The sequence below is a fragment of the Marmota marmota genome, unplaced genomic scaffold, assembly GCF_001458135.2.
Source record: "Marmota marmota marmota unplaced genomic scaffold, marMar, whole genome shotgun sequence".
Lineage (NCBI taxonomy): Eukaryota > Metazoa > Chordata > Mammalia > Rodentia > Sciuridae > Marmota > Marmota marmota.
In genome coordinates this window covers 7,824,102-7,847,008 of record NW_026000205.1, presented here as the reverse complement: position 1 = coordinate 7,847,008, position 22,907 = coordinate 7,824,102, and the positions used below count along the sequence as shown (strand labels likewise).

Below are 22,907 nucleotides of genomic sequence, written 5' to 3'. Positions count from 1 at the left end.
TGAGGACGGGGAGGCAGGACTGTTGAACGTTTCTTTATTGAACTACACGGAGGCAGCGGGGCCAAGGGCGAGCTCAGGGCCAGTGGAGTGCAACCCTCTTCTTGCCGTCCCTGGCCAAGGGGGCCATGAGCCAGGCCCTTAGGGCCACCTATGGGTGGTGGTACAGGCATGCGCTGTGGGAGGGGGTATGGGGGATTTCTGGATAATCATCTTTTCTGTAAGAATAATTTGTGGATTCAGGGATGGCACTGTGGAGCAGTTCAGGTCAGAGGGATGCCAGCCCAGCCAGTGCAGCCCCCAGCCGCAGGCAGGGGGGGCCTTGCCATCAGTGGTGCCCGCCAGCGTGCTGCAGAAAGCTGGTGGCCCTGGGCGGACCATGTGGGTGGGGGTGGCGGGGTGGGAGCCCCTGAGCCCGTGGCCCCCTGACTCCCTCCAGGGTCCAGTCAGGCTCACTCAGCCACTCTCCAGGACAGCTGCTGGGGTCGAAGAGCTCAGGGCCTGACCTCTGTTGGGACAAGAGAGGGGCATCAGCAAGAAGTGTTGGTGTCTGCTGGGCCTCAGTCCCACTTTCCTGAGAGGGACAAGACGCACTAAGGGCCTGTCCAGTCTGGGTCGTGGCTTCTCATAGGAGGTTACTGGGTCACAGCGTGAAGGTGGGACAGTATGGTGGAGCCTTGTCCTGTCCTGAGGGCATTCGTGTGTGCTGAGCCTCAAGAGTAAGGGTGGCCTCACGTTGGCTGGTCCTTGTGTCCTGAACATGGGCTAGTGTGTGCCCGGTCTCCCCACATCCTAAGGGTGGGTCAGTGGGTGTCTGCACCAGCGAGAGGTGTGTGGAAGGCCAGGCCCGGTGATCTGCACCCCCACCCTGGAGCCAGCTCTGGGGAGGCCCTGGCCAGAGCCACTGCCCACCACCCACCGTTGGCTTACCTCAGCGTCCATGGTCATGTCCTTGATGTTGGGTCCATCTCCCTCCCGCTGTGGGATGGCAGGCGGCTCCGCAGAGGCCCCTTGGCACTCGCCTTCCTCCCAGCCACTCCCCTGGCAGGGCCCATCGTCCTCGGGCGAGGCCTGGCTCAGCCGGAGGAGGTTGCTAAAGTTGGAGTCGGACTTGGAGCCCGCGGGCGGCTTGCGGGCCTTGTGGCGTCCTGCTAGCCGGCTGCCATAGAAGGCCAGGATGGGCTCTGGGCCAGAGTCGGGGACCCCGCGGCCCGTGGTGGCCGCCTTGAACGGGGCCAGCATGTCGGAGACCACGTCGGCCCGGGTCTCCCCCCAGAGCCCGCGGCCGGCCTCCTGCAGGCTCAGGTCGTCCAGCTGGTCGATGGCTCTCTGCACGGCCGGAGCCTTCTCCTCCCGGAAGAAGGGCCCGCTGCCCGCCACGCTGCCCATGCCCACGGCCTCCTCCTCCTCGGCCAGCCGGTAGTAAGGGGGCCCATCCTCTGTGGTGGCCATGACAGGCAGGGGTGGCTTGCCCTCCACCTGCAGCGAGAGGCGACAGCCGCGCAGGGACAGCTGGTAGTACCGCGTGGTCTCGTGTGCGCTGCGCAGATGCTGCATGGACACGAAGGGGTGGCGCAGGGCCGCACTGGGGCTGATGCGCTCGTGGGACTCCCACGTCAGCATGCGCTTGATCAGCTCCACCATGCTCTTGAGGTCCGCGTGCTCGGCCAGCGCCTCCCGGTCCGGGAAGGTCAGCCAGCTGGCAGCCCCGCCACCATTCACCGTCTCGATCTGGTCCAAGGACTTGAGCATGTACTTGCGACGCTCCAGGGGACGCACCTGGTGGAGCATGGGGGACGTGGGGTTGACCTGCATCAGGCCCGGAGCCCCAGACATGCCCCTGCCCTACATATGACCCCGGACTCCCAGTTCTGCCCATGATCTGATTTGGGGCTCTCGGGCTGCCAAGTCAGAGACACCTGATCCATCCCACCAGATGCCTTCCTGTCTAATCCAGACCTCTCCTGCTGCTGCCAGAAGGACACCTGACGATGTGCTCTTTGGTCCTGCTGAGACCTACCCAGAGCGCTCCATGACCCAAGCTCCACACCTCACCCCAGACCTCCAGCCCTCTCCAGAGCCATGGGTTCAGCCCCTGCCAGCAGTTGCCCTAAACCTCTAGTCCTCTCTGGAATCAAATGCAGATCCTCTTGCTGCTGCAGCCTCCACATCTGATTCCAACCCTCCAGACCTCTCAGGGGTCAAATCCAGACCCTTCGTACACACTAGTTTGACAACCCCTAGAACCACCTTTGATCTCACCCGGATCCTTCTGGCTATGAAAGCTCCTAAGCTGGCCTCAAACTTCTGGTCCCTTCTGCCACCTAACCCAGATTCTCTTGCTACGCAGGTATGATGACGACACCATAGAGATAGCAAATGGACTGCCCACCTGGGGTCTCTCTCACATGCCTCTTTCTGTTGGAACTCTCTCACCAAACCCCACATCTCACGTTTGGCTTAACCCAAATCCCTCATGCTACACAAGTTGCTGAGCCCAGAGCCATATTTCCAGTCCCACCTTTGGTCTCACCCAGATCTTTCTTGCCATGACAAGCCCCATAGCTGATGCCCCAATCTTCTAGTCCTCCCTGAGGTCTAACCAAGATTGTTCTTGATATAGCATTCCCCCTCCACTGATTGCCCTCACCCCACCTCCCCCCCTACCTTGGTCTCAGCCAGGTAGTCAGCTGAGGACTTGAGCTGCCAGGGATTGGTGGCATCAGGGTGGGGGTTACGCTTGAAGAAGTGGTGGGCCTTGCAGGAGGCGTGCAGCAGGTGTGGCTTGGGCAGGCCCTGGGTCTCACAGATGTAGCGCACCTGGTCATACTCGTTGTTGCCGGGGTAGAGGGGCCAGCCCAGGTGCAGTTCAGCCATGACACAGCCCAGCGACCACACATCCACCTTCTCACAGAAGGGCAGCCCCAGCAGAATCTCAGGGGCCCGGTAGAAGCGAGACTGGATGTACGGCTCTTTCACGTAGCGCACCTCACTGAAAATACTGGCTGAGCCAAAGTCAATCACCTGTTGAGAGGAGGAGCAGGTGGCAGGGGAGTGGCAGACAGCCCTCCGCGCCTCCCCTGCTGTCTCTCACCTGGAGTCCATTTGCACCCAGCTCTGGACTCTGTTTCAGTGAGACTTCCTTCCCCATGGATGTTCCTGTCTTCCAGCCCTTCTGTCCGGTTGTGTGTCTGGCTCTGTGTCTGACTCTCTGCACTAGAACTTGTGCCCAGGGCTGGGGATGTAGCTCAGTGGTGGAGCACCTGCCTAGCACATGCGAGGCCCTGGGTTCCATCTCCAGCACCAAGAGGAAAACAGACTTCATGACTGAGGGTTAGTGCACTCCTCTTCCCCTTACCCACACCTTGTTTGGCTCCACTTCTAAACCAACCCAGAATCTGCTTACTCTGCCTTCCATCCACAGTCCCCACCCTGGTCCCCTCCCGGCCTCCTCGCTGGTCTCCCTGCACCACCTGTCCACCCTCCATCTGCCCACTTGAGTCTGATCTCCTGCCTACACCCACGTCCCTTGATAAAAGCCGAAATCCTCCTCCTTCTCCACCAAGCTCCAACATTTGCCCCTGCCACTCCGTGCCCTCACCTGCACCCCACTCACCCTCCTCCAGCCACATGGGCCTCCTCACTGTTCCTTAAGCCAGACACGTCCCCCGCTCAGGGCCTTTGAACCACTTCCCGTTGCCTGGATGCTCTGCGCCACATGTCCACGAGGCTCCCTCACCTCCTTTAGGTCTTTCCTCAACGTCACCTTCTCCGTGAGGCCTCCTGCCACTCTCTCCCCCTCCTAGCTCTCTGCTTTTTGCTCTTACTGTTAACACCATCTCACATTATTTTACTCTTTCATCAAGTTCATTGTGTTTTTCTCCCCAACTAAAGAGGCCAGGCCCACGAGGTCAAGGATTTTGTCTGTTTTGTTCAGTGCAGCATCTGCAGAGGCCTAGAAAGTGCCTGGTACTCATTCAGTAGGGGCCCGGCAGAGGGAGTGAATGAACACGGGGCTTCACCTCCCTGCCTGCCGTTCTTCAATCCTCCCTCTCTCTGTTCTCCTGCGGTGCCGGGAAAGGAACCCAGAGTCTATGCCGCCAGGCTGCTGCTCCACATTAGCCACACCCCTTGGCAATTGCTTCTTGCATGGTTTGTCTCTTGTCTCTGTGTCCCTCTCTATCTTTGTCTCTATGTCACCCAACAGAAGGACACCACCACCCTGAAGGCCGGGTCTTCTTCTGTCTTCACCGCCAGGCACTGCTGACCCCCCCCACGGGCCCTGGGTACATGACAGGTGCTTGGCGGTCAACCTGGACAGCTGCTCTCTCTGTCTCTGTTGAGGCCCTGACTTCCCTCTGAGGTTCTTTTCATTGAGTTATTCCTGACGGTCCATCCCCAGACAGCAGCGTCATGAAGTGGTTACTAATCTGAATTCAGAGCCCTGACCACTGGGACCTGGTTCCTGGAGAGGATGGTGACTCTGTCTACCACGAGAATGGCATCCCCACAACGACAGGACAGGACCAGAGGGACTGAGGTTGGAACAGGATGGGGATACGTCAGGGCCTGGAGGAGGCGCAGGGGAAGCCTCAGGTCTGGGATGGAGAGATGGGGGGATGTGGGGCCAGCAGGGAGGGGTGACAGCATGAAGAGGGTCAGGAGACCTCGAGTCCAGGAGCTGAGATGAGAAAGACCTCCATGTCACAAGGGTGTCCCCCCACCCCCCGCAGCTGCACTCACCTTGACCCTGAAGGGGCAGCGGGTCTGATCCACCAGCATGATGTTCTCGGGTTTGAGGTCGGCGTGGATGATGGCCAGCTCCTTGAGCCGCGCCAGGGCTCTGAGCACCTGCAGGGTGACCGTCCGGATGTGACGGGCCGGGAGGGGTGCGAAGTTGTTCTCCTTCTGGAACTCAAAGAGGTTTTGCTCCAGCAGCTCGAAGACCAGGTAGAACTTGAGGGCGTCGTGGAAGAACTCGAGGAAGCGGATGATGTGGGCCTCGTCGGGGTCCAGGCCCCGCATGCAGCGGAGCAGCTTCAGCTCGTTCTTGATGATGCGGCTGCGGTAGGCGTCGTTCTTGAGGATCTTGATGGCCACCATCTCACCCGTGCTTCGCCGCCATCCCTTGGCCACTTCCCCAAAGGTGCCCTTGCCCAGCACCTCAATGATGTCGTAACAGTCGGTCTCCGACTGGATGGTGGCCATGGTGCCCCTGCTGACACACGCTGTCCTGCCCCGACCCCGGAACCAAAGGCTCTGCCTCCGAGGTCTCCCACCCCTCCGACGGCCCCGTGGCCCCCCCAGTGGGGGAAAGAGAACCGCACTCGTGCCTTCCCCTACAAGGTTGGTCCCCACTTCCCTGGCACCCCTCGGCCCCTTTGGCCACACGACAAGTCTACCAGGGGCTGCACCCCTCCCCCAAAGCCCTCCCGGCTTGGGATGAGGGGCCCCAGGCCCCCCAAATGGGTTCCAGTGTTGCTGAGTGCCTCTGGTTCTGTTGTTGGAGACCTGAGCCCTCAGCTGGAGTGGGGGTGGGGTGCCAGGCTGGGCCCCCTCCCCCACCCGGTGGTGGAACCCTAGAGAGGCTGGCTGAGGAAGGGTTGACCGAGAAGGACTCAGATCATGGACCTGGAGTCTGCAGGAATCGGGGTGTACCTACAGACAAGGGAGAGAGGCAGACTTTTCCTGTTAAGGGGATGTGTGTGCGTGTGTGTGTGTGTGTGCGCGCGCGCGCGTGTGTGTGTGTGTATGTGCGTGTGTATGTGTGCACGCGTGTTCGTGGCCAGAAAACACCTGTGGTTGAGAGCTGTGGCTGGGGCAGAGCCAGGTTGTAGAAGGTCCTGGATACAGACTACAGAGTTTGGATTTTATTCCTAGGGTACTGGGGAGCCACAGAAGGGCTTTGAGCAAGGAAGCATAGGGTCAGATCTGAGTGTCGAGAACAAAGTGGAGGGGCAAGAGTGGAGGACCCAAACCCAGGAAGGAGTCCAGGGCAGGGCCCAGGTGGGAAAGGTTTGGGAAGGGTACAAAAGGACAGGCCGTGTGACAGACAGGTTGGGGGGAAAGGATGAATCTGTGCAGGACAAGGCCCAGGGAAGTATCTGAGAAAGGAACATGGAGCAGTTTGGGGGAGAAGATGCTGGGGCCAGATTACAGAGTAAACATTAAGATGTTTAAACCTGTAATAGAGTAGGAATTGCAGGGACGAGAGAATCAAGGCACAAAGACGTGGAGTTTTTTGTTTGTTTTTTGGTACCAGGGATTGAACCCAGGGATGCTTAACCACTGAACCACACCCCAGCCCTTTTAGTTTTTGTTTGGGGACAAGGTCTAAGTTGCAGAGGCTGGCCTCAAACTTGTGACTCTTCTGCTTCAGCTTCCTGAGTCCCTGGGATTACAGGTGTGCACCACTGTGCCCGGCAAAGAGGTTTTTAAAATACCTAAAAAGTCCCTCAACTGGGTGCCAGAGACAGGCATTGATTGACCCTGCGGACAGCAAGCTCTGAACTACCACCCTCACAGTCTCTGAGTGTCCAAGGGGAGGCTGCAGAGGCCACCGGTTCCCCTGGTGGATGCAGGAGAGAGTCTGGGAGTTGCTTGCACATAAATAAATAGAAACCACAGGGGAAGGGGACACAGCCCAGAGAGGGAGTGGGGGTGGTCCAGGACCTCGTAGGAGCCCTGATGGCCCAGGGGCAGGAGGAGAAAGAGGAGTGGGGAAGAGAGACAAGAGCCAGGGCCAGAAGATAGAAGTTTCCCTGGGAAGTTGGAAAAAACTGCAGGTGAAGCCACAGAGAAGCCCCAGTGTGTGCTGGGGGGCAGATAAAGTGGGAGGCAAACCCAGCACGCGACGGGGGGGGGGTGCTGCAGAGGCATGCGCCTGAGTGGAGACGGCTCCTGTGGTGTGTGCTGGGGACGCAGGAAGTGCGGGGCAGCCGGCGATGGGAGAAGGTGCATGGAGTCTGCATCCCTCATCCTGAGACAAGGAGGAGGAGGTATGAAGAGAGCAGGGTAGTGTCCTTTTATATCACAGCAGAAACATGAGGTAGTATGGAGGCCCTAGGGGGGCTTAGATCCTGAGTGGGGATTGGGCAGGGAGACGGACGGCCTATGATCCCAAGGCTCAGCACTGAGAGGTGCTGAGGATCCCAGGACCCAGTCCTAAGAGGCAGCCAGGTGTTTGATGTGGAGATTCTCAACCCATAGTTCTGAAGAGGAGACCAAGACAGGCCTTCCTGGGTGGGGCCAGCTGGGTGGGGCAGTAGAACCAGCCTGACAGGAAAGAAGGCAGGGTGTATAGAGGTGTGCGGTGAGCAGGGGGCAGCAGCCATCCTGTAGGAGTGGGCCCCCCGCCCCGGACGGCAGATTCCCTGGCAGAGAGGTTGATCCACTGCTGTGCTCTGCTAGGGAGCTCCCCAGCGCCCTCCTCAAAGGCCTCTGGGAATTCTGAAGGGCGAGAGCAGGCGCCCTCCACCAGGGCTACCTGCCTCTTCTAAGACCAGAGGTGGCCTGTTTCTCTCTCATGCCAGAGGATCCCCTCAGGTTGGGGAGGTCCCCACCAGGACCTCCTTTCTCTTCCCCTTCCCACCACCCCCACTCCTACCACACACACACAGGAAACGGGACACATGGCTACCTCGGGATTATTTTATTCACATGGCTTGGAATGATACAGGCACTCCTGCTGAAGAGAGGACAGGCCTCCACCCTGCCCTGGTCAGTCGCCCACCTCCTGGCCCTCTGAGGGTTAGTGCTAGTTAACTCACACACAAAACGAGGGGAGGGGATGTCTCCGTCTGCCCAGGGCTTCAGACAGCAGCCGCCTGGGCCCCCTCCATCCTGGTGGGGCCTGGAGCCCCTGTCTCAGAAAACCCCACACTGGGCAGCCGGACCCTGAAGCCACCCTCTTCCTGGTCCCCACTTCCACTCCGGGCCTTAGGGCTTAGAGACACCCTGGGGAAGCGGAACTTGGGTGACTTCTCCCCTACAGGGGACTTGGAGGCTGCATCACCCTCCTGTCCCTTAGAGGCCTTAGAAGGGGCTGCTAGGCCCACACGGGGCAAGCGGACCCTGACCCGGCCCCGACGACCCGAGGCCCCTTCCCCGCTGCCCTCTTCTTCCTCCTCCTCAGGGCTGGGGGAACCTTCTCCAGGGGCAGACTCGTTTGGGCTGAAGCCCACCCGGGGTAGCCTGAGCTTCGGGCTCTTGACCTTCTCACCCTCCTCGACCCCCTCCTTGGCCCGCACCAGGCCAAACCGGGGCAGCCGCACCTTGAGTTTCTGTGCGGCTTCTCCTTCACCCCCTGCCACCTGGTACTCGGCGTGGCTGCCCACGGCGGGTGGCGAGAGCTCCACGTCTGGCAGCGAGAGGCGGAAGGTGTGCTCGGCCCCCGGGGGCTGGCCCTCAGTCTCCTCTCCCCTGGCTCCTGTCCCCAGTGTGGGCAGCTTCAGCCTCAGCCCCTCCTCGCTTGTGGCCACCTCATCCACCTGGGCCTCCCGGCTCAGCCCCACGTCCAGCTCCAGCTGGGGCACGGTCACGGTGGGCATCTTGAAGATGCCTTCACCCACCAACAGCTCACCACCTGCCACTTGGCTTCCAGGCAGGGACAGGCTCACCTGAGGCACCTGGACTTTGTAGCCTGCTGTGCCCTCTGCTGGAGGGGGCATGCTCTTGGCCTGCTGCCCTGGGGTGCCCGCCTCCCCAAAGCCGGTTAGTTCTACTTGGGGCAGTGTGATGCCCAGTGGGGGCATCCTCAGCACCCCCTCATGGCCCTCAGTGGCCACCTGCCCAGTAGTGGACACCTGCAGGCCTGATGGCCTCACTCCACTAACAGCCCCTGCTCCCTCTGCCTCTGCTTCCTCCTGAGTCCCCAGGGTGACCAACTCCACCTCAGGGATCCTAAGCTGCCCAGCTATAGACTCTGGCTTTTCCCCAGGGCTGATGCGTCCACCCTGGACTTCTGCTTCCTTCCCTCTGACCAGCCCAAAAGAGGGCATCTTCAGCTTGGGCATCTTGACCTTCCCATCCCAGCCCCAGCCCTTGCCCTCCAACTCAGCTGTCCCTGACACTAGTTCTCCTGGCTCAGCGTCCCGGCCTTTGACCCCAAACTTGGGCAGAGCAAACCTGGGCCCCTTGAACTTGACATCGGCCCCTGCCACCTCCACCTTGCCCGAGGGCAGGTGGGCATCCAGGCTGAGCTGTGGAATAGACAGATCGAGGGCAGGCAACAGGCCTCCATCTCCTGCCTCTTTGGCCTCAGCTTCAGTTCCCATCCGAGCCTTGGGGAGTGAGATAGCAAACTTGGACACCTTCAGCTTGGTAGCTCGTCCAGCCCCCTCAGCCTCTGCCTTGGCCACCTTTGGTCCTGAGAGTCCAAACTTGGGCAGGGAGAACTTGGAGGAGGGCTTGGCCTTCATCTCCATCATCTCCAGCCGCCCTTCCTCAACCTCCACTGTGGGCAGCTGAGGAGTGACAATCTCAACAGAGGGCACTCGGAAGCCCACTTCCCCAACACCAACTGCCACCTGGGGACCCTCTGGCTGCTCCACCTTGCCCACTTTGGCCTCCTGAACCTGTCCCTCCAGGCCGAGGGCCCCCGGTAGGTCTAGTTCCACAGAGGGCAGAGTGAGAGAGGGGACACCCACACGAGCCTCACCACCCACCTCCGGCTGCAGACAGGGAAGTGTCACTAGCTTTCCTGAGACCTCCGCACCTGCCTCACCTGGTTTGCCTTGGGACGGAGGCCCCACCCTCCCCAACTTGGGCATGGTCATCTTGGGCATCTTGAAGCCAAACTCCATCCCCTCTGCCTGCTCCGCCCCAGCAGCTTTTAGCTTCACCTCCGGTGCCTTGGGAGCTGCCAGCTGCACATCTGGTACCGCTGGCACCTGCATTTCTGGCAGCCGAATCTCTGACACTTTGGGCAGCTGCACCTCTGGGAGCTGCACTTCGGGCACAGCCATCTCAGAGACCTTGGGGAGTTTCATCTCTGACACTTTGGGCAGCTGCACCTCAGGAAGCCGAACCTCGGGCACGGCCATCTCGGGGACCTTGGGGAGCTTCATCTCTGACACTTTGGGCAGCTGTACCTCTGGAAGTCGAACCTCTGGCACGGCCATCTCGGGGACCTTGGGGAGTTTCATCTCTGGAACCTTCGGGAGCTGCACTTCTGGGAGGTGCACATCGGGCACGGCCATCTCGGGTATCTTCGGGAGCTTCATCTCTGACACTTTGGGCAGCTGCAGCTCCGGAAGTCGAACCTCGGGCACAGCCATCTCGGGCACCTTCGGGAGTTTCATCTCTGGAACCTTCGGGAGCTGCACTTCTGGGAGGTGCACATCGGGCACGGCCATCTCGGGCACCTTCGGGAGCTTCATCTCAGGGAGTTTCATCTCTGGAACCTTCGGGAGCTGCACTTCTGGGAGGTGCACATCGGGCACGGCCATCTCAGGCACTTTTGGAAGCTTCATCTCTGACACTTTGGGGAGCTGAACCTCTGGGAGTCGCACATCTGGGAGGGCTGCCTCAGGCACTTTGGGGAGCTTGATCTCAGGGGCCTTAGGGAGCTTCACTTCAGGCCCTTTGGGCACCTTGACCTCAGGCCCCGCGACTCCAATGCCAAAGGAGGGCATTTTGATGGTGGGCAGCTTCAACTTGCTCTCAGCAATAGCCTCAGGGGCCGAGGGCCGGGGCTCCAGGAGAGAAAGGCCAAAGGTGGGCATTCGAAGTCTAGGACCCTTCACCCTGGCCTCTGGACTGATCTTGGTCACTTTGGCCTCAGTGACTTCTTTCCCTCGGGTCCCAAAGCGGGGGAAACTGAGGCGGGGCATCTTCAAGGCCACCTCAGGCACCTCTCCCCGGGCCTCTGCCTCTTTGCCTGGCAAGGCCAGGTCCACCTCCACAGTAGGTGCTGCTACTTCCAGGGTGGGCACTGTCACTGCCACAGCCCCTTCCCGGGTCTCCAGGCAAGGAAGTGTGGGGAGAGTGGGTAGTGAGGGCAAGGTGGGCAGCTCCACTTGGGGGACCTGGATCCCTACAGCTGGAGGCTCCACAGCAGGTGCAGCAGGGGCTCCCAGCCCAAGGGTTGGCAGGTGGAGGCCCAAGCCACTGGGAGCCTCTGCTGAGGGGGCCACCTTGGGAGCTGAGACCTGAGGGACACCCACCTCAGCACCTGGCAGCCAGGGCCCAACCAGCTCCACCTGAGGGGCTGGGAAACGAGCTCCTGCTGCTACCTCTACCTCTGCCTTGGCCTTCCTGGGGGGAGGAGCAGCAGCAGCCAGCCGGGCTACCTGGGCCTCTTCGGCCACTTCTCTTACACGCAGCCGAGGCAGCTGGAGGCGCCGGCGGGCAGGGGCAGCTGGGACAGGACCTTTGACAGCCTCAGCTTTGAGGCCCCGACGCAGACGGGAGAACTTGGGAAAGGAGAACTCGACGTCAACGGGGGCCAGGTCTGCAGGGGCCCCCAGGGCCCCGGGCACCACCAACATCTTCTTCTTCTTCACAGGGGACAGACTCTGGATGTTCTGGGGAGAGAGGAGAGAGGCAGGAGGCGGTGGGACAGTGGGAGGCCGGAGCAGACAGGAAGAGCCCCACTGGTATTGTATATCAGGATGGAGATATTCTGGGTAGAGTATCTTGTTCCCCAAAACCATCCCCACTTCCTGCCTTTCCCCCAGAAAGCAAAGACATTCATGTAGAATCAACAGGAGTGTGGGAACTGAACCCCAAGATGTCTAAGTCCTCATCCAGGAATTTCCCCAGCACCCTTATGGTGCAGATGGGGATTGAGCAGCGCTCAGACTGGAACCTGGCCTTCCTGGTTCCAAATCCTCCCTAGCTGGCCTGGATCCGAAGATGGGAATGCCTCTTCAAGATGGTTGAGGGCCAAGGTCTGGGGTAGATGGACTCCCTCCCGGGGGAGGAGTTTAGGGACAATGAACGAGGGTGGGATTAGCATTAGGTTAGTGACAAGACAGAGGGCAAGGATGGCCCACGTTGGCGGGGAGTGGGGCTCACGGCGCAGAGACAGGATCGCTGGGGCTGTCCAGGACCGGGGCCGGGCTAAGCACGCGTACCAGCTTGGCCACCTTGGCCCGCGGCCCCTTGATCTCGTAGCCAGCCACGGTCCCGGGCCGCAGCGCCAGGTCTCCGGTGGGCACAGTGCGCTTCAGGCAGAAGGAGACCTTGTAAGGTTCGGCGCATTGCAGCAGGCGTAGTGCGTCCTCGTACTTGAAGTTCTCAAAGAACACGCGGGCGCTCAGGAGCTGGTCCCCTGCAGGCGAGGTGGAGGTGGGCAGGGCATGGGCATCTGCCAGCTCCGCCCAGGTCTGGTTCCGCCCACTTCCTGGGAGCTAGCGCAATGAAGCCCCGCCCCCGGGTTTAGCCCGCCTATCCCGAGCGCAGGCTTGAGAGGCGTTCCACCCCGACTAGGGCCAAGACCCTAGTAACGAAGCCCCGCCCATGGCTTTAGCTCCGCCTCTCCCACTGGGCACCGAACAAATCCACAACGTTCAGGTCTCGCGGGTCGCGTTTCCACTTCTCTACCCCAACCTCACACCTCAAAAGATGACTTTGTTTTCTTTACGGAGAGAATAAAATCAGAAGGTAACTTCCGCAAGTTCCCACACCATCTATTTATCTCCCTGCTCTGCTGGATCTTTACTCCTGTTCAAGGGATGAACTGTTCTCACTCCTGGCTCGGGTCAGTTCCTCCGCTGTTTGCCCAGCGATTCTCCCCTTTTCCCACATCACCTTGTGCCCTTTTTTTCTACATTATCCTATCAGCATAACAATATGCCATTTCTCCCATAAGAATGAATGTCTGGACCTCACAGTATGGAGTTCCTGTCCCATAGATCTGTTTACCTTGATGACAAAAAATGCATCGGCATTATTTACAATTCTCCAGCCACACTTTCCATCCGCTTACTAGCGCCCCGCTTCGCACCACATACATGAACTGCACCTTTCAAGGTCTCAGGCAGTGACCCCTGTGTAGTTCAATGGTCAAATCCCAAACTTCATCTGCTTGGACCACTTTATTTTATTTTACCCAACTTTACTCTTTTTCTCATCTACTTGTTTCAGTTGGTTTGGGGGGTGTCACACCTTCTGGAACCCCTCTGGAGGTTGCTGAGGCTACCCTTGAACTTGCATCGACATTGGGATCCTCCTGCCTCAGCCTCTCAGGTTGCTGGGATTATGGGCATACACCGTCTTGCTCAGCAAGTTTATGAACTCTTAAAGACACTGTTTGAGGTGCTCAGGCCTTGGGCCTCTTCTCTTCTCCATAAACACGCTACACTCGGCTTTGGGGAATTCTTGGGAAGCTCATCCAGATTTAGGAGTTTAAGGATCATACATCTGCTGATAACTCCCCAGTGTATCTCTCCAGCCAGCACTCCCTCCTTCACTCTGGACTCATAAGGCCTCTCTGTATCTGTAGAGGGTTGTTTTCAGGTCCTCCCCTCCTAGACATCAAAAATCTACAGATGCTCAAGTCTCTTATATAAAACAGCATAGTATTTTCATGTAAGCTACATACCTCTTCCCACATATATAAAATGAGATCTAGATTACTTATTTATTTTTTGGTAAGGAGGAATGAACCCAGGGATGCTTAACCACTGAGCCACATCCCCAGCCCTATTTTGTATTTTATTTAGAGACAGGGTCTCTCTGAGTTGCTTAAGGCCTTGCTAAGTTACTGAATCAGGTTTTGAACTCACAATCCTCCTGCCTCAGCCTCCCTAGCCACTGGGATTACAGGCACGTAACACTACACTCTGGCTAGATTACTTATAATACCTAACGCAGTGTAAATAGTTGTTACACTGTGTTGTTTAGGGAATAGTGACAAGAAAATGTGTCTGGACGTGTTCAGATACAATTACAGATGCAATTTTTTTAAAAAATATTTTCAATCTTTGGTTAAATCCTCAGATGCAGAACCCGAAAATATGGAGGGTGGACTGTATATCCAACTGCCACTCCACATCACTTGGGTGTCCAACAAACATCTCGCATCTAAGAGGTCCAAAATACACTCCTAGTCTTTTCCAAACAAGCACCAGCCCCAGTGTGCCCCATTTGTTAGACTAACAGCTCCATCCTCAGGTCGAAAATCCCTGGAGGCATCCTTGACCCATCTCTGTCCATGATATCCCACACTCAGTCCTGAAGGTTTCTCCTTCAAGGTATATCCAGAGTCCTTCTCTTCACCTCCAACAACACTGTTTTAGTCCTGAGCATCACCATCTCTTACCTGGATAATCAAAGTAACCACCTTGTTCTCCCTGCTCCCAACCCTGCCCCCTACAGTCTACTGTTATTGTAGCCTTTCAACATGATCCATTCCTGTTCCTCTTCGGCTCACAACACTCACAGAATACAATTCAAAGTCTCCCCTGCTGCTGGGGAGGCGAGGCAGGAGGATTCAAAGTCGTCCTCAGCAACTTAGTGAGGCCCTAAGCAACTCAGTGAGATCCTGTCTCTAAATAAACTTTTAAAAGGGTTGGGGATGTGGCTCAGTGGTTAAATACTCCTGGGTTCAATCCCTGGTACAAATAAAATAAAAGTCAAAGTCTCTGAGTAAATAGTCAAAGTCTCACCATGGCTTATTAAAGCCTTCCAAAAACTGCTCCCCCCTTGCCTCTCTGACATCAGTCTTACCATTCACTTATTGCATACACTGGCTTCCATATTCTTCCTCCAACAAACCAGCCATGCTCCCATCTTGGGATGTTTGCATTGGCTGCTCCCTCTGCCTGGACTGCTTTTTCCAGATGGCCACATAGCTTGTTTCCTTACTTCCTTGCAGACTTCCCACCCTTCCTAGACCACCTTGTGTAAAAATGCAGTTTTCTTCCAGGCATCCATAGCACATACTCCCTTCTAATTTACCAGAGATTTTACTTATTTTAACTCCTCCTCCACTGGATCATAACTTATAAGTGCAGGGACTGTTGTCTGTTTGTTCACTGCGATAGCCCAAGCACCTAAGTAATGCCTGAAATAGAAGGCTATTAATAAATAGATGCTGTATGAATAAATGTGAGCTTCACTCACATTTCCTAAAACACCCCTCGCTTACTGAACCCCTCTCCAACCTCTCCAGGTTATTAACTCCTCCCCTTTTCTTCTGCCTCAACAACACAAACATTAACTAGCAATTACATAGTGCTTACCATGTGCTACTTAGCTGTGTGCTGTTTTCAAATACTGACTCATTTAATCTACATAATAAACCCATGAGCTCAATACTAGTTGTTCCCATTTTAAAGATGAGAAAACGGTGGCACAGAAAGATCACAAGCTAGTAAACGGGGGCCTCAGGGATTCAAATCAGACAGGGAGCCCCCAGAGTCAGCTCGGAACAATCACAGTGCCAAAAAAAGCCCCGCCTTTTAGAGACCACGCCCACAACGCTGAAGTCAGTTTCAGCCCTTGGGCCGGGGACAGATTCCTAACTCCACCCCCGCAGGTCGGCCCCGCCCACGCCCCGGCCCCGCCCACCTTCCTGTAGGCTGAGGCTCCTGGCGGCAGGTGAGTCCTCGCGCAGCTCGCGAACGAAGATTCCTTCTTTACCGCCGCCGGCTACGTTGATGCCGCTGACCCCGGTCTGCGCCTCCGTCTCCACTATAATCTCCACCAACTCCGCTCGCCTCAGCTCCTGCAGACCGCGGCGAGGGGTCGCCATGGGACGCCAGGGCTACACCTCGCCCGGAGGTCGCCTTCGCGCTTAAAAGCGGCTCTTAGGCGGGTTCCCCGGGCACCTGCCCCTCGGCGCGACCCAGGCTGGACGTCCGGGCCACTCATCCGGCACCTCTTTTAGCACAGCGCGCGGGCGGCTGGCTCTCTGCACTACGGTTAAACAGCTCCGCGGGCGTGAGCGCCACTGCGAGCCCCCACGGCTGCTGTCCCGAGGGGCGGGGTTGGAAGAGGCGGGACTCGGTGGAGGCTGCTAGAGGGGGCGGAGCCAGGTAATGGGACGGGACCGTTCGGGGAACCGGGATCAGAGAGCAGTTGGCGAGGTTGGGAGCAAATGGAGTGTGGAAGAGAACTGGGGATGAGAAGTCTGTGGCCGCAGTTTATGAGGGGTTTCTTTGGAGCTGGGGCAGTGACCCATATTCTAAGCGTGGGATTGAGCCACGAGGAAGGGCTTTAATAGCAGCAGAAGAAGGGGCTAGGTTGAGGATAGGATTCCTAGGAAAGGATTGGACCCCTAAGCCCGGCAAGATGAGGCAATGGGGAATGGGACTTGCCCTTGGCCCTGCAGGCTTGAATGTGTGTGACTGTGCTCTTCTGTAGACTCTATAACCTCAAGACCTGCATAACGCCCACCAGGGAGGGAATCTAGCAAAGTGTGGGGTGGGGGTCGGTGCGTGGGTAAATGAATGGTGGACCAACAGTGGTGGCATTCCTGGTATTTACTGTAAATGGTGCACACTGGCCCTGGCCCAGCAGCACGCTGTGTGATTGACGTCGTTCCCAGAAGAGGAAGTGAGAGGCCTGAGTTGTGTCTAGGAATCCAATCTGCCGTGTCTCTCTGGGGGAGCACCTTGCCTGAACCCGTTTCTCTGCTGTAAAGTTGGATAACAGAGGTGTACTGGAAGGAGTCTGTGATTGTGAGCTGTGAACTAAACCAACAGGGATCAGAGGGGACAGGGCAGGGCATTGAGACCAGCAAGGACTGGAATTGAATTTAGGGCTTGAAGAGGGGAAAGCAGTTCTGAGCCTGATGCCCCACTGTGGTGGCTCCAGGCGGGGAGAGGACTGGGCATGGCAATGTGAGAAGGAGTAGGAAAAGCTGTGGCAGCGGCTGGAAGAGCATGACCATCCCCACCACCCTTTGGCTGTGCAGACCCTGGTCTAAGCATTATCTGTTCAGCCTCTCATTTCATTCTCCCTTCAGCCTTGGGAAATCAACAGAGGAGGACCTGAGGCCCAGAGGGGTAGAATGTCTTGCCTAATGTCACACAGCAAGTTAAGCCACTGGGCCTTGACCTTGGGTCTGTGGTCCCAGAACCCACAGGCCATCCTGAAGGCAGTGACCCCCTTGCCTGCCATTCCTAGCCTCAGCTTGGCTCCTGTAAAGCAGACCTGCCCTATGCCTGGCATACAGTGAGGCACATTAAGTGCCACCATCCCCATCTCCATAATAGCCAGGGTAGCTACCTTTAGAGGAGTCTTCCTCAGTGCCAGACTCTGCAGATGGCCCAAGGGTGAGTCCTCAAACCCCACAGATATGGGAACCATTATCTCATTTCACCAATGGGGGGGTTTAAGGCTCAAAGGGATGAGGTCACCTGCTCGGGGCTGCACAGCTGACATGGTGGGGAGTGGGATTTGATAATTCCAAATTCTTGTCTTTAACCACTGTACCACACTGCCTCTTCTGATGAAGGCTTTCTGCTGGGTTTCCTTAGCTTATTATCAACTCCTTTATGATCCAGTGAATTAGCTGCTTTGCATCGATTTGTGCCAGGCACTACACTGAGCCCTTCCCATCATTATTATTTCCCCCTCAATTATATTTCCATTTCACAGATGGGGAGACTAAGGCCCAGAGAAGCCAGGAAGTGCCTCCTTGCTGTCCTAGTCTGTGCTCCCTACACATTCCCTGCAACCCCCCCTTGCAGGGCCTGTGGCACTCACCTCGGCACTCCGGCTCCTGGCCTCCATGGCGCTGCTGGGAGACACGTGAGCCCCGGGCTCCTGCTTCCTTTCCCCCTTCCGCTGCAGAACCAACTTCAGTTCTGCATGAAGCAGCTGCCTCTGAGCCTGGGGGACAGGGATGGAGGGTTGAGGCCAGGAGAGGATGAGGGATGGAAGCCCAGCTTCCAGGGGAAGGGCAGGGTGGGCATCAGAAGGAGAGAAAGGCCCCGCACCCCAGCTGTCCCCTCACCGCTGCCTGGGCGCAGGTATTCCCTCCTAACAGGAGCCCGGCCCCAGATGCCACACAGCTATCTGTGGGGCTCCCGGCCTTCCGCTGGGGTCTTGCTGCCTGCCAGGGAAAGATCAGGGCATGAGGCTCCAGGTAGGCAGGAAAGGGCAAGGAGGGGCATGTGGCGCCAGCCAGTGCTCACCTGAGGGTCACCTTCAGCTCCTCGGGCCTCCTGGGTCCGGGGCTCTGAGAAGAATAATGGGAGCAGTATTATCAGCTAACACGCACTGTTGCTTCCTAGTGGGTGACCCTCCCCGCTCTAGCAATATCCTGTCCCAATAACGCAGGTGGGGACAATGAGGTTCAGAAGACCCACACACACACAGCCCATGACAACTGGAAAACAAGAGGCAGAGCCCAAGTGACTCCTGGGCCTGTCCAGCTGCAGAGCCCCAGGGCCAACCACCTGGACCAAACACAATATAATGACATCCACTCCCATGTGCTCCCAGAGGTCACAGCCCCGCGCCTTCCTGTGCTTTTTTAAAAAGTGAGGGAAAGCATGCCCGCCTTGCAGGGCTGTTCCATGGATCAAATGACTTAGTAGGTATAAAGTGGCCCACATGAGGGAGGAGCTTATGTTTGCTGTTATTACCAAGAATGTCCTGTGGTCCTGACCTTGTGTCCTGTCCCCATAGGTATCATTGCACGTGGACCTCAGAACAGCTTTGTGAGGTCAGTATTGTATTGAGCCCATTACAGAGGAGACAACTGAGGCTGGGGGCAGGGGAGTCACTTGCCTGGTGTATATATGGCCAAGCTGGGACTTGAACTTGTCTGACGCCTCCAGCCTCTTATATGGCAATAATAATAACTAATGGTTATGGAGTGGTTATTATTGGCCAGTCCTTGGACTGAGACCTTCACCTTCTCCCTCACCTCTGAAAACCCTGTCCCCTCAGAGAGGCCAAGAGAAGTCACACAGCAAAGGAGGAAGCAGACCTGGAGGTCACATGCAGTCTTCTGCCACGCTCTCCCCGGGGAATGGCCATAGATATTGTGTCCCCAACCCCCAACCCAGGTCACACAGCAAAGGAGGAAGCAGAGCTGGGGGTCACATGCAGACTTCTGCCAGGCTCTCCTGGGGGAAGAGATTGTGTCCCCAACCCCCAACTCCTGGCTAGTCCTCACAGCCCCCACCTGGCATGCCAACCCGCCAACCCCTGCTGTAGAGGGAAAGGTCAGACCTCACGAGGCACATTCCCTCACACAATGGCCCATCTGCTGGGCCAGCCACATTCCACCCCGCCCACCCACCCGCAGCTGCACAATGGCCCTTCATAGCCCACCACTAGCCAGGACAGAAGACACGGGGACCCCCTCAACATCCTGAGCAACTATTCCACTACCAGGTCCCCCACAGTGTTGGAGGGCCCCTCTCTGGATTTCCTAGGGGTCCTGGTCTATGTGTTCCTCCCAGCCTCCTCTCTCAGCCCCCACCCCTGCGAGCAGGGACAATCTCTCCCAAGCTGGTTCCCACGTCTGGGGTGTTCCTCTGAGTTGGGCCCTGTGTCAGCACCCAGAGGCCTCAACGTCACCCTGGATAGGGTGGCTGTTACAAGGGTGGAAACCCAGGCTCAGAGGGGGAAAGTGTCCAGAGTTAGACAACCAGGAAGAGGCAGAGCTAGGGCCTGTGCCCTTGACCCTTACTCGGTACCGAAACTTGCGCTGGTAGTTCTGAGACAGGGGCCACAAAACAGCTGGGCAGGAACTAGATGGAGCAAGAGAGGTAGAGGGGACTGTGAATGCAATTTTAAAGTGAATTTGTTGGAGCTAGACCTGGCTAACTTGATCCCAGGGGGCCCCCATTTTACTGATGAGTAAGAGAGTTAAGAGGCAGGACATCACGACTGAACCCAGGTGTGAGACTGAACCCAGGTGTGAGAGCTAACCGGGACCAACACGGTATTCTAAACTGGGGAGTGGGGGTGAGATGGGCCTTTTGCAGGCAGCGGCAGATGGCGGGGACAGTCTCCTGGGCCAGGAGCTCCCTGCTCCAGGCCCTGGCAGTGAGAGTCACACCCAGAACCTGACACAGGAAGCCCAAGCAGGGCGGGAACAAGAGAGTGCCCTCCTTCCTCATCCCTACCTGGACAGCTGCCCAGCCCAAGTTATATTTAGCTCAGAAGTGCCCTTCCTGAGGAACATACCCAGCTCCTGGGGTGGGGTGGGGGCAGCTTCGGAAGGAAACCCACTCCACCCCAAGCACTCTGTGTTCCCAGTGATGCCCATCCTAGTAGGCAGGGGTAGGAGGTGGGGGAGACTCTCTGGGAGTCCCTGACTTGTGTCAGAGGGAGATCTGATGGGGTCTCCTGATGAATCAAGACTGGGGCAGTGACTGAGACCCTGTCCTGGTTCATGCCTGAGTTCCCAGAATTTTCAGCGTTCCTGTTTCTTGAGCACCTACTATGTGCTTTGGCTCATTCAACCCCCCCCCCAACACCTCCATGAGGCAGGTGCATCTAAGATATCCATTTAGACGCTGCTTGGGCCCTTCAGAGTGGCTGGGAATTAAGGGTTGTCGTCTAGGCCCCGCCCTTTGGCTGAGCTAGGTCCACTGAGGAATCTACTGAAGGCTCTGCCCTTCTAGCCCTTTCTTCAGTGGCTGCCACCAACCTCACTTGGGAATTCTGCCTGCCTAAGAGTCTCAGCTTTCCCAGCCACGGTGACCTGGTGTCCTCAGCAGTGGGAGCTGGGGGTGACCGGACTCATCCAGGCACCTGGATATTATCTGAGGTCACACAGTGGGGCCAAGGGGAAGTGTAAGGCAGTGGCCTCTGGCTGCCTCGATGAGTCCCGGCTCCAGCACTTGCCAGGTATGAAAACAGGGGCAAGGTCCTTCTCATCTGAGACCTCAGTTTCTTATCTGTAAAATGGAGCCAGTAAAAATGGCTTTGAAGATTTGTGAGACAAGAGCAAGTCCTCAGAACATCCCAATATAAAGTGCTCAATTAACAGAAACATCTCTGATAGCAGAGTGTATGCAAGAGGGCTCCATCTCTCCCAGGGTCTCATACCCAGCCTTTGCTCCCCCCAAACCAAAGGGGAACTTCGAGTGAGAGATAAAGTCCAGCCATCTTGGGCACCATCCTCCCACCAATAAGATCACCACCACCATGCCAGGCGTGGTGGCGCATGCCTGTAATCCCAGTGGCTTGGGAGGTTGAGACAGGAGGACTGCAAGTTCAAAGCCAGCCTCAGCAACTTAGCGAGGCCCTAAGCAACTCTGTGAGACTATGTCTCTAAAATACAAAAAGGGGTTGGGGATGTGGCTCAGTGGTTAAAGACCCCTGGGTTCAATCCCTGGTACAAATGAAAAAAAAAAAAAATCACCACGGTCCCCTGGCATTCTATTCCAAGAACCAGAAAGCCTGCTCTAGCTCTTCACAGGCAGTAACTCATGAACACTCTGTGAGTCGGCCTCTGTCAGCCCATTTTAGAGACAAGCAAGTAGAGGCACAAAGGCTGCACAGCCAGAAAGAGGGTGCAGCTGGGATTCAGGACTGGCTCAAAGTCCTCCTTCCTGGGCCCCGGGCACCCTCCCGGACCTCCCAGGACCCTGGGTCTCATTCTCAGCCTCGTCCCAGGAGGAGACCGGCTGGCTGATCTCTTACCTCTAGGCCTCCAGACACAATCGAGAGCTCCCCAGTCCGTCTGTTCAGTCCCAGCCCTAGGCTGGGGGGGAAAAGGAATCGGGAGGGGTAGGAGGGAAAGACCCCAGCCATTGGCTGCTGAGATATGATGTCACCAGAGGGTGGGCAGTGGGGAAACAAACATCCCCTTCTCCCAGCTACATCCATGTGCGAGGGGGTGGGGACCAGGAGGCACCGCCTGTCCCTTGGCTGAGCCCAGACTTCCACCGGGAGCCCCACTTCTGAGACCTGCACGTGGCCACCCCAACTTAGAGACTCAGCACCTCACCCCCACTGTTTCCTGGCCCCCGGACCCACCCATGGCCTTGATGTTTCCTGGGGTCCCAGAGACAAACTCCTTCCTGCCCTCTCCCCTCACAATTTTGGTTTCAACCCGAGTTCAGCCGCTCCTGCCTGGCTGTGTGACCTTCCTCAGTAAGCCTTCAGTAAGTCACAGCTCATCTCTGGCCTCAGTCTCTCCATATCTAAGATGGAGCTCGTAGCAGAGCGAGTGCTACCTATACACATTTTGTTATTTATGGTTACACAAATTAGAGGGCCAGGTGGTCCTCTCGCAGGACTTGGGAACCCTTTCCAGTGAGACTGGGCATGGCAGAACCCTACTGCTCCTTTTCATGAAGTTGCTATTTGGGGCTCCTCCTATGTGCTCAATACTGTGTGGGGCGCCCACAGTTCTGTTTCCAAAGCAAGGAGGGTTCATTGGCCCAATATATAGCTACAGGAGGTTGTGGGGCTGGGCTCGCACCCCCACTCTGCTGGACCCCCAAAGACCCTGCTACACTCTCCTATCCCTCCTTTTCACAGATAAGGAGACAGAGAAGGTCAGTGACTCACCCAAGGTAGCACAGCAGGTAATTGGCAGTGGCCCAGCTTTTAATCCAGACCTGCCCAACTCCCAAACCAAAGCCACCAGGCCTCACCCCAGTTCTCTGGCCCCTGGCCCGGCCCCCAGCCTGCCCTGACTCACCAGACCCCGGGGGGCGGCACAGGGAGCACAGGTACCCCCACATGCCCCTCGCACCCACTGGCCGCTGCCCTGGATGCTTGTGGCTCTTTGAGCCTGGGCCTGGGGCTGGGGCTGGGATGAGGCTGGGGGATTACCCCCAAAGCACGAGTCAGCAGCTTCTGCCCCATTGTCCCGCCAGGCGCCAGCACCGGGCCCCCAGTCACACCCCAGGCCCTCATGCCAGCATGGGTGGCCCCTCTGTGGACCTGTCCCCCACCCCACACATAGGAGTTGGGGACTGCTCTTGAGGACATGGGGTGCAGAAACAGGGTGGCTAGAGCCCAGAATACTGGGGGCCTCCCTT

The 22,907-nt window shown here is 57.4% G+C and overlaps 2 protein-coding genes across 8 annotated transcripts; both read right to left on the bottom strand.

Moving 5' to 3' along the window:
• Nucleotides 1-18: 18 nt before the first annotated feature.
• Hipk4 (homeodomain interacting protein kinase 4) lies at nucleotides 19-6,332 on the bottom strand. The gene is made up of 4 exons (XM_015496847.2): nucleotides 4,741-6,332; nucleotides 2,665-3,021; nucleotides 928-1,776; nucleotides 19-505 (listed from the first exon to the last, which is right to left on the bottom strand). Exons 1-4 carry the CDS (start codon nucleotides 5,203-5,205, stop codon nucleotides 326-328), a joined length of 1,851 nt encoding a protein of 616 aa, XP_015352333.1. The 5' UTR covers nucleotides 5,206-6,332; the 3' UTR covers nucleotides 19-325.
• A 1,295-nt stretch (nucleotides 6,333-7,627) lies between these two features.
• Nucleotides 7,628-21,636, bottom strand: Prx (periaxin). Of its 7 annotated transcripts, none has more exons than XM_048790888.1 (8): nucleotides 21,559-21,636; nucleotides 18,087-18,130; nucleotides 17,906-18,004; nucleotides 17,656-17,781; nucleotides 15,514-15,670; nucleotides 12,075-12,271; nucleotides 10,284-11,522; nucleotides 7,628-10,220 (listed from the first exon to the last, which is right to left on the bottom strand). In XM_048790888.1, exons 4-8 carry the CDS (start codon nucleotides 17,680-17,682, stop codon nucleotides 7,809-7,811), a joined length of 4,032 nt encoding a protein of 1,343 aa, XP_048646845.1. In that variant the 5' UTR covers nucleotides 17,683-17,781; nucleotides 17,906-18,004; nucleotides 18,087-18,130; nucleotides 21,559-21,636; the 3' UTR covers nucleotides 7,628-7,808. The 7 variants fall into 7 exon arrangements, with proteins under 7 accessions (XP_048646845.1, XP_048646844.1, XP_048646847.1 ...); XM_048790887.1 differs by having other exon boundaries at nucleotides 7,628-10,311; nucleotides 10,351-11,522; XM_048790890.1 differs by having other exon boundaries at nucleotides 7,628-10,283; nucleotides 10,455-11,522.
• Nucleotides 21,637-22,907: the final 1,271 nt, after the last annotated feature.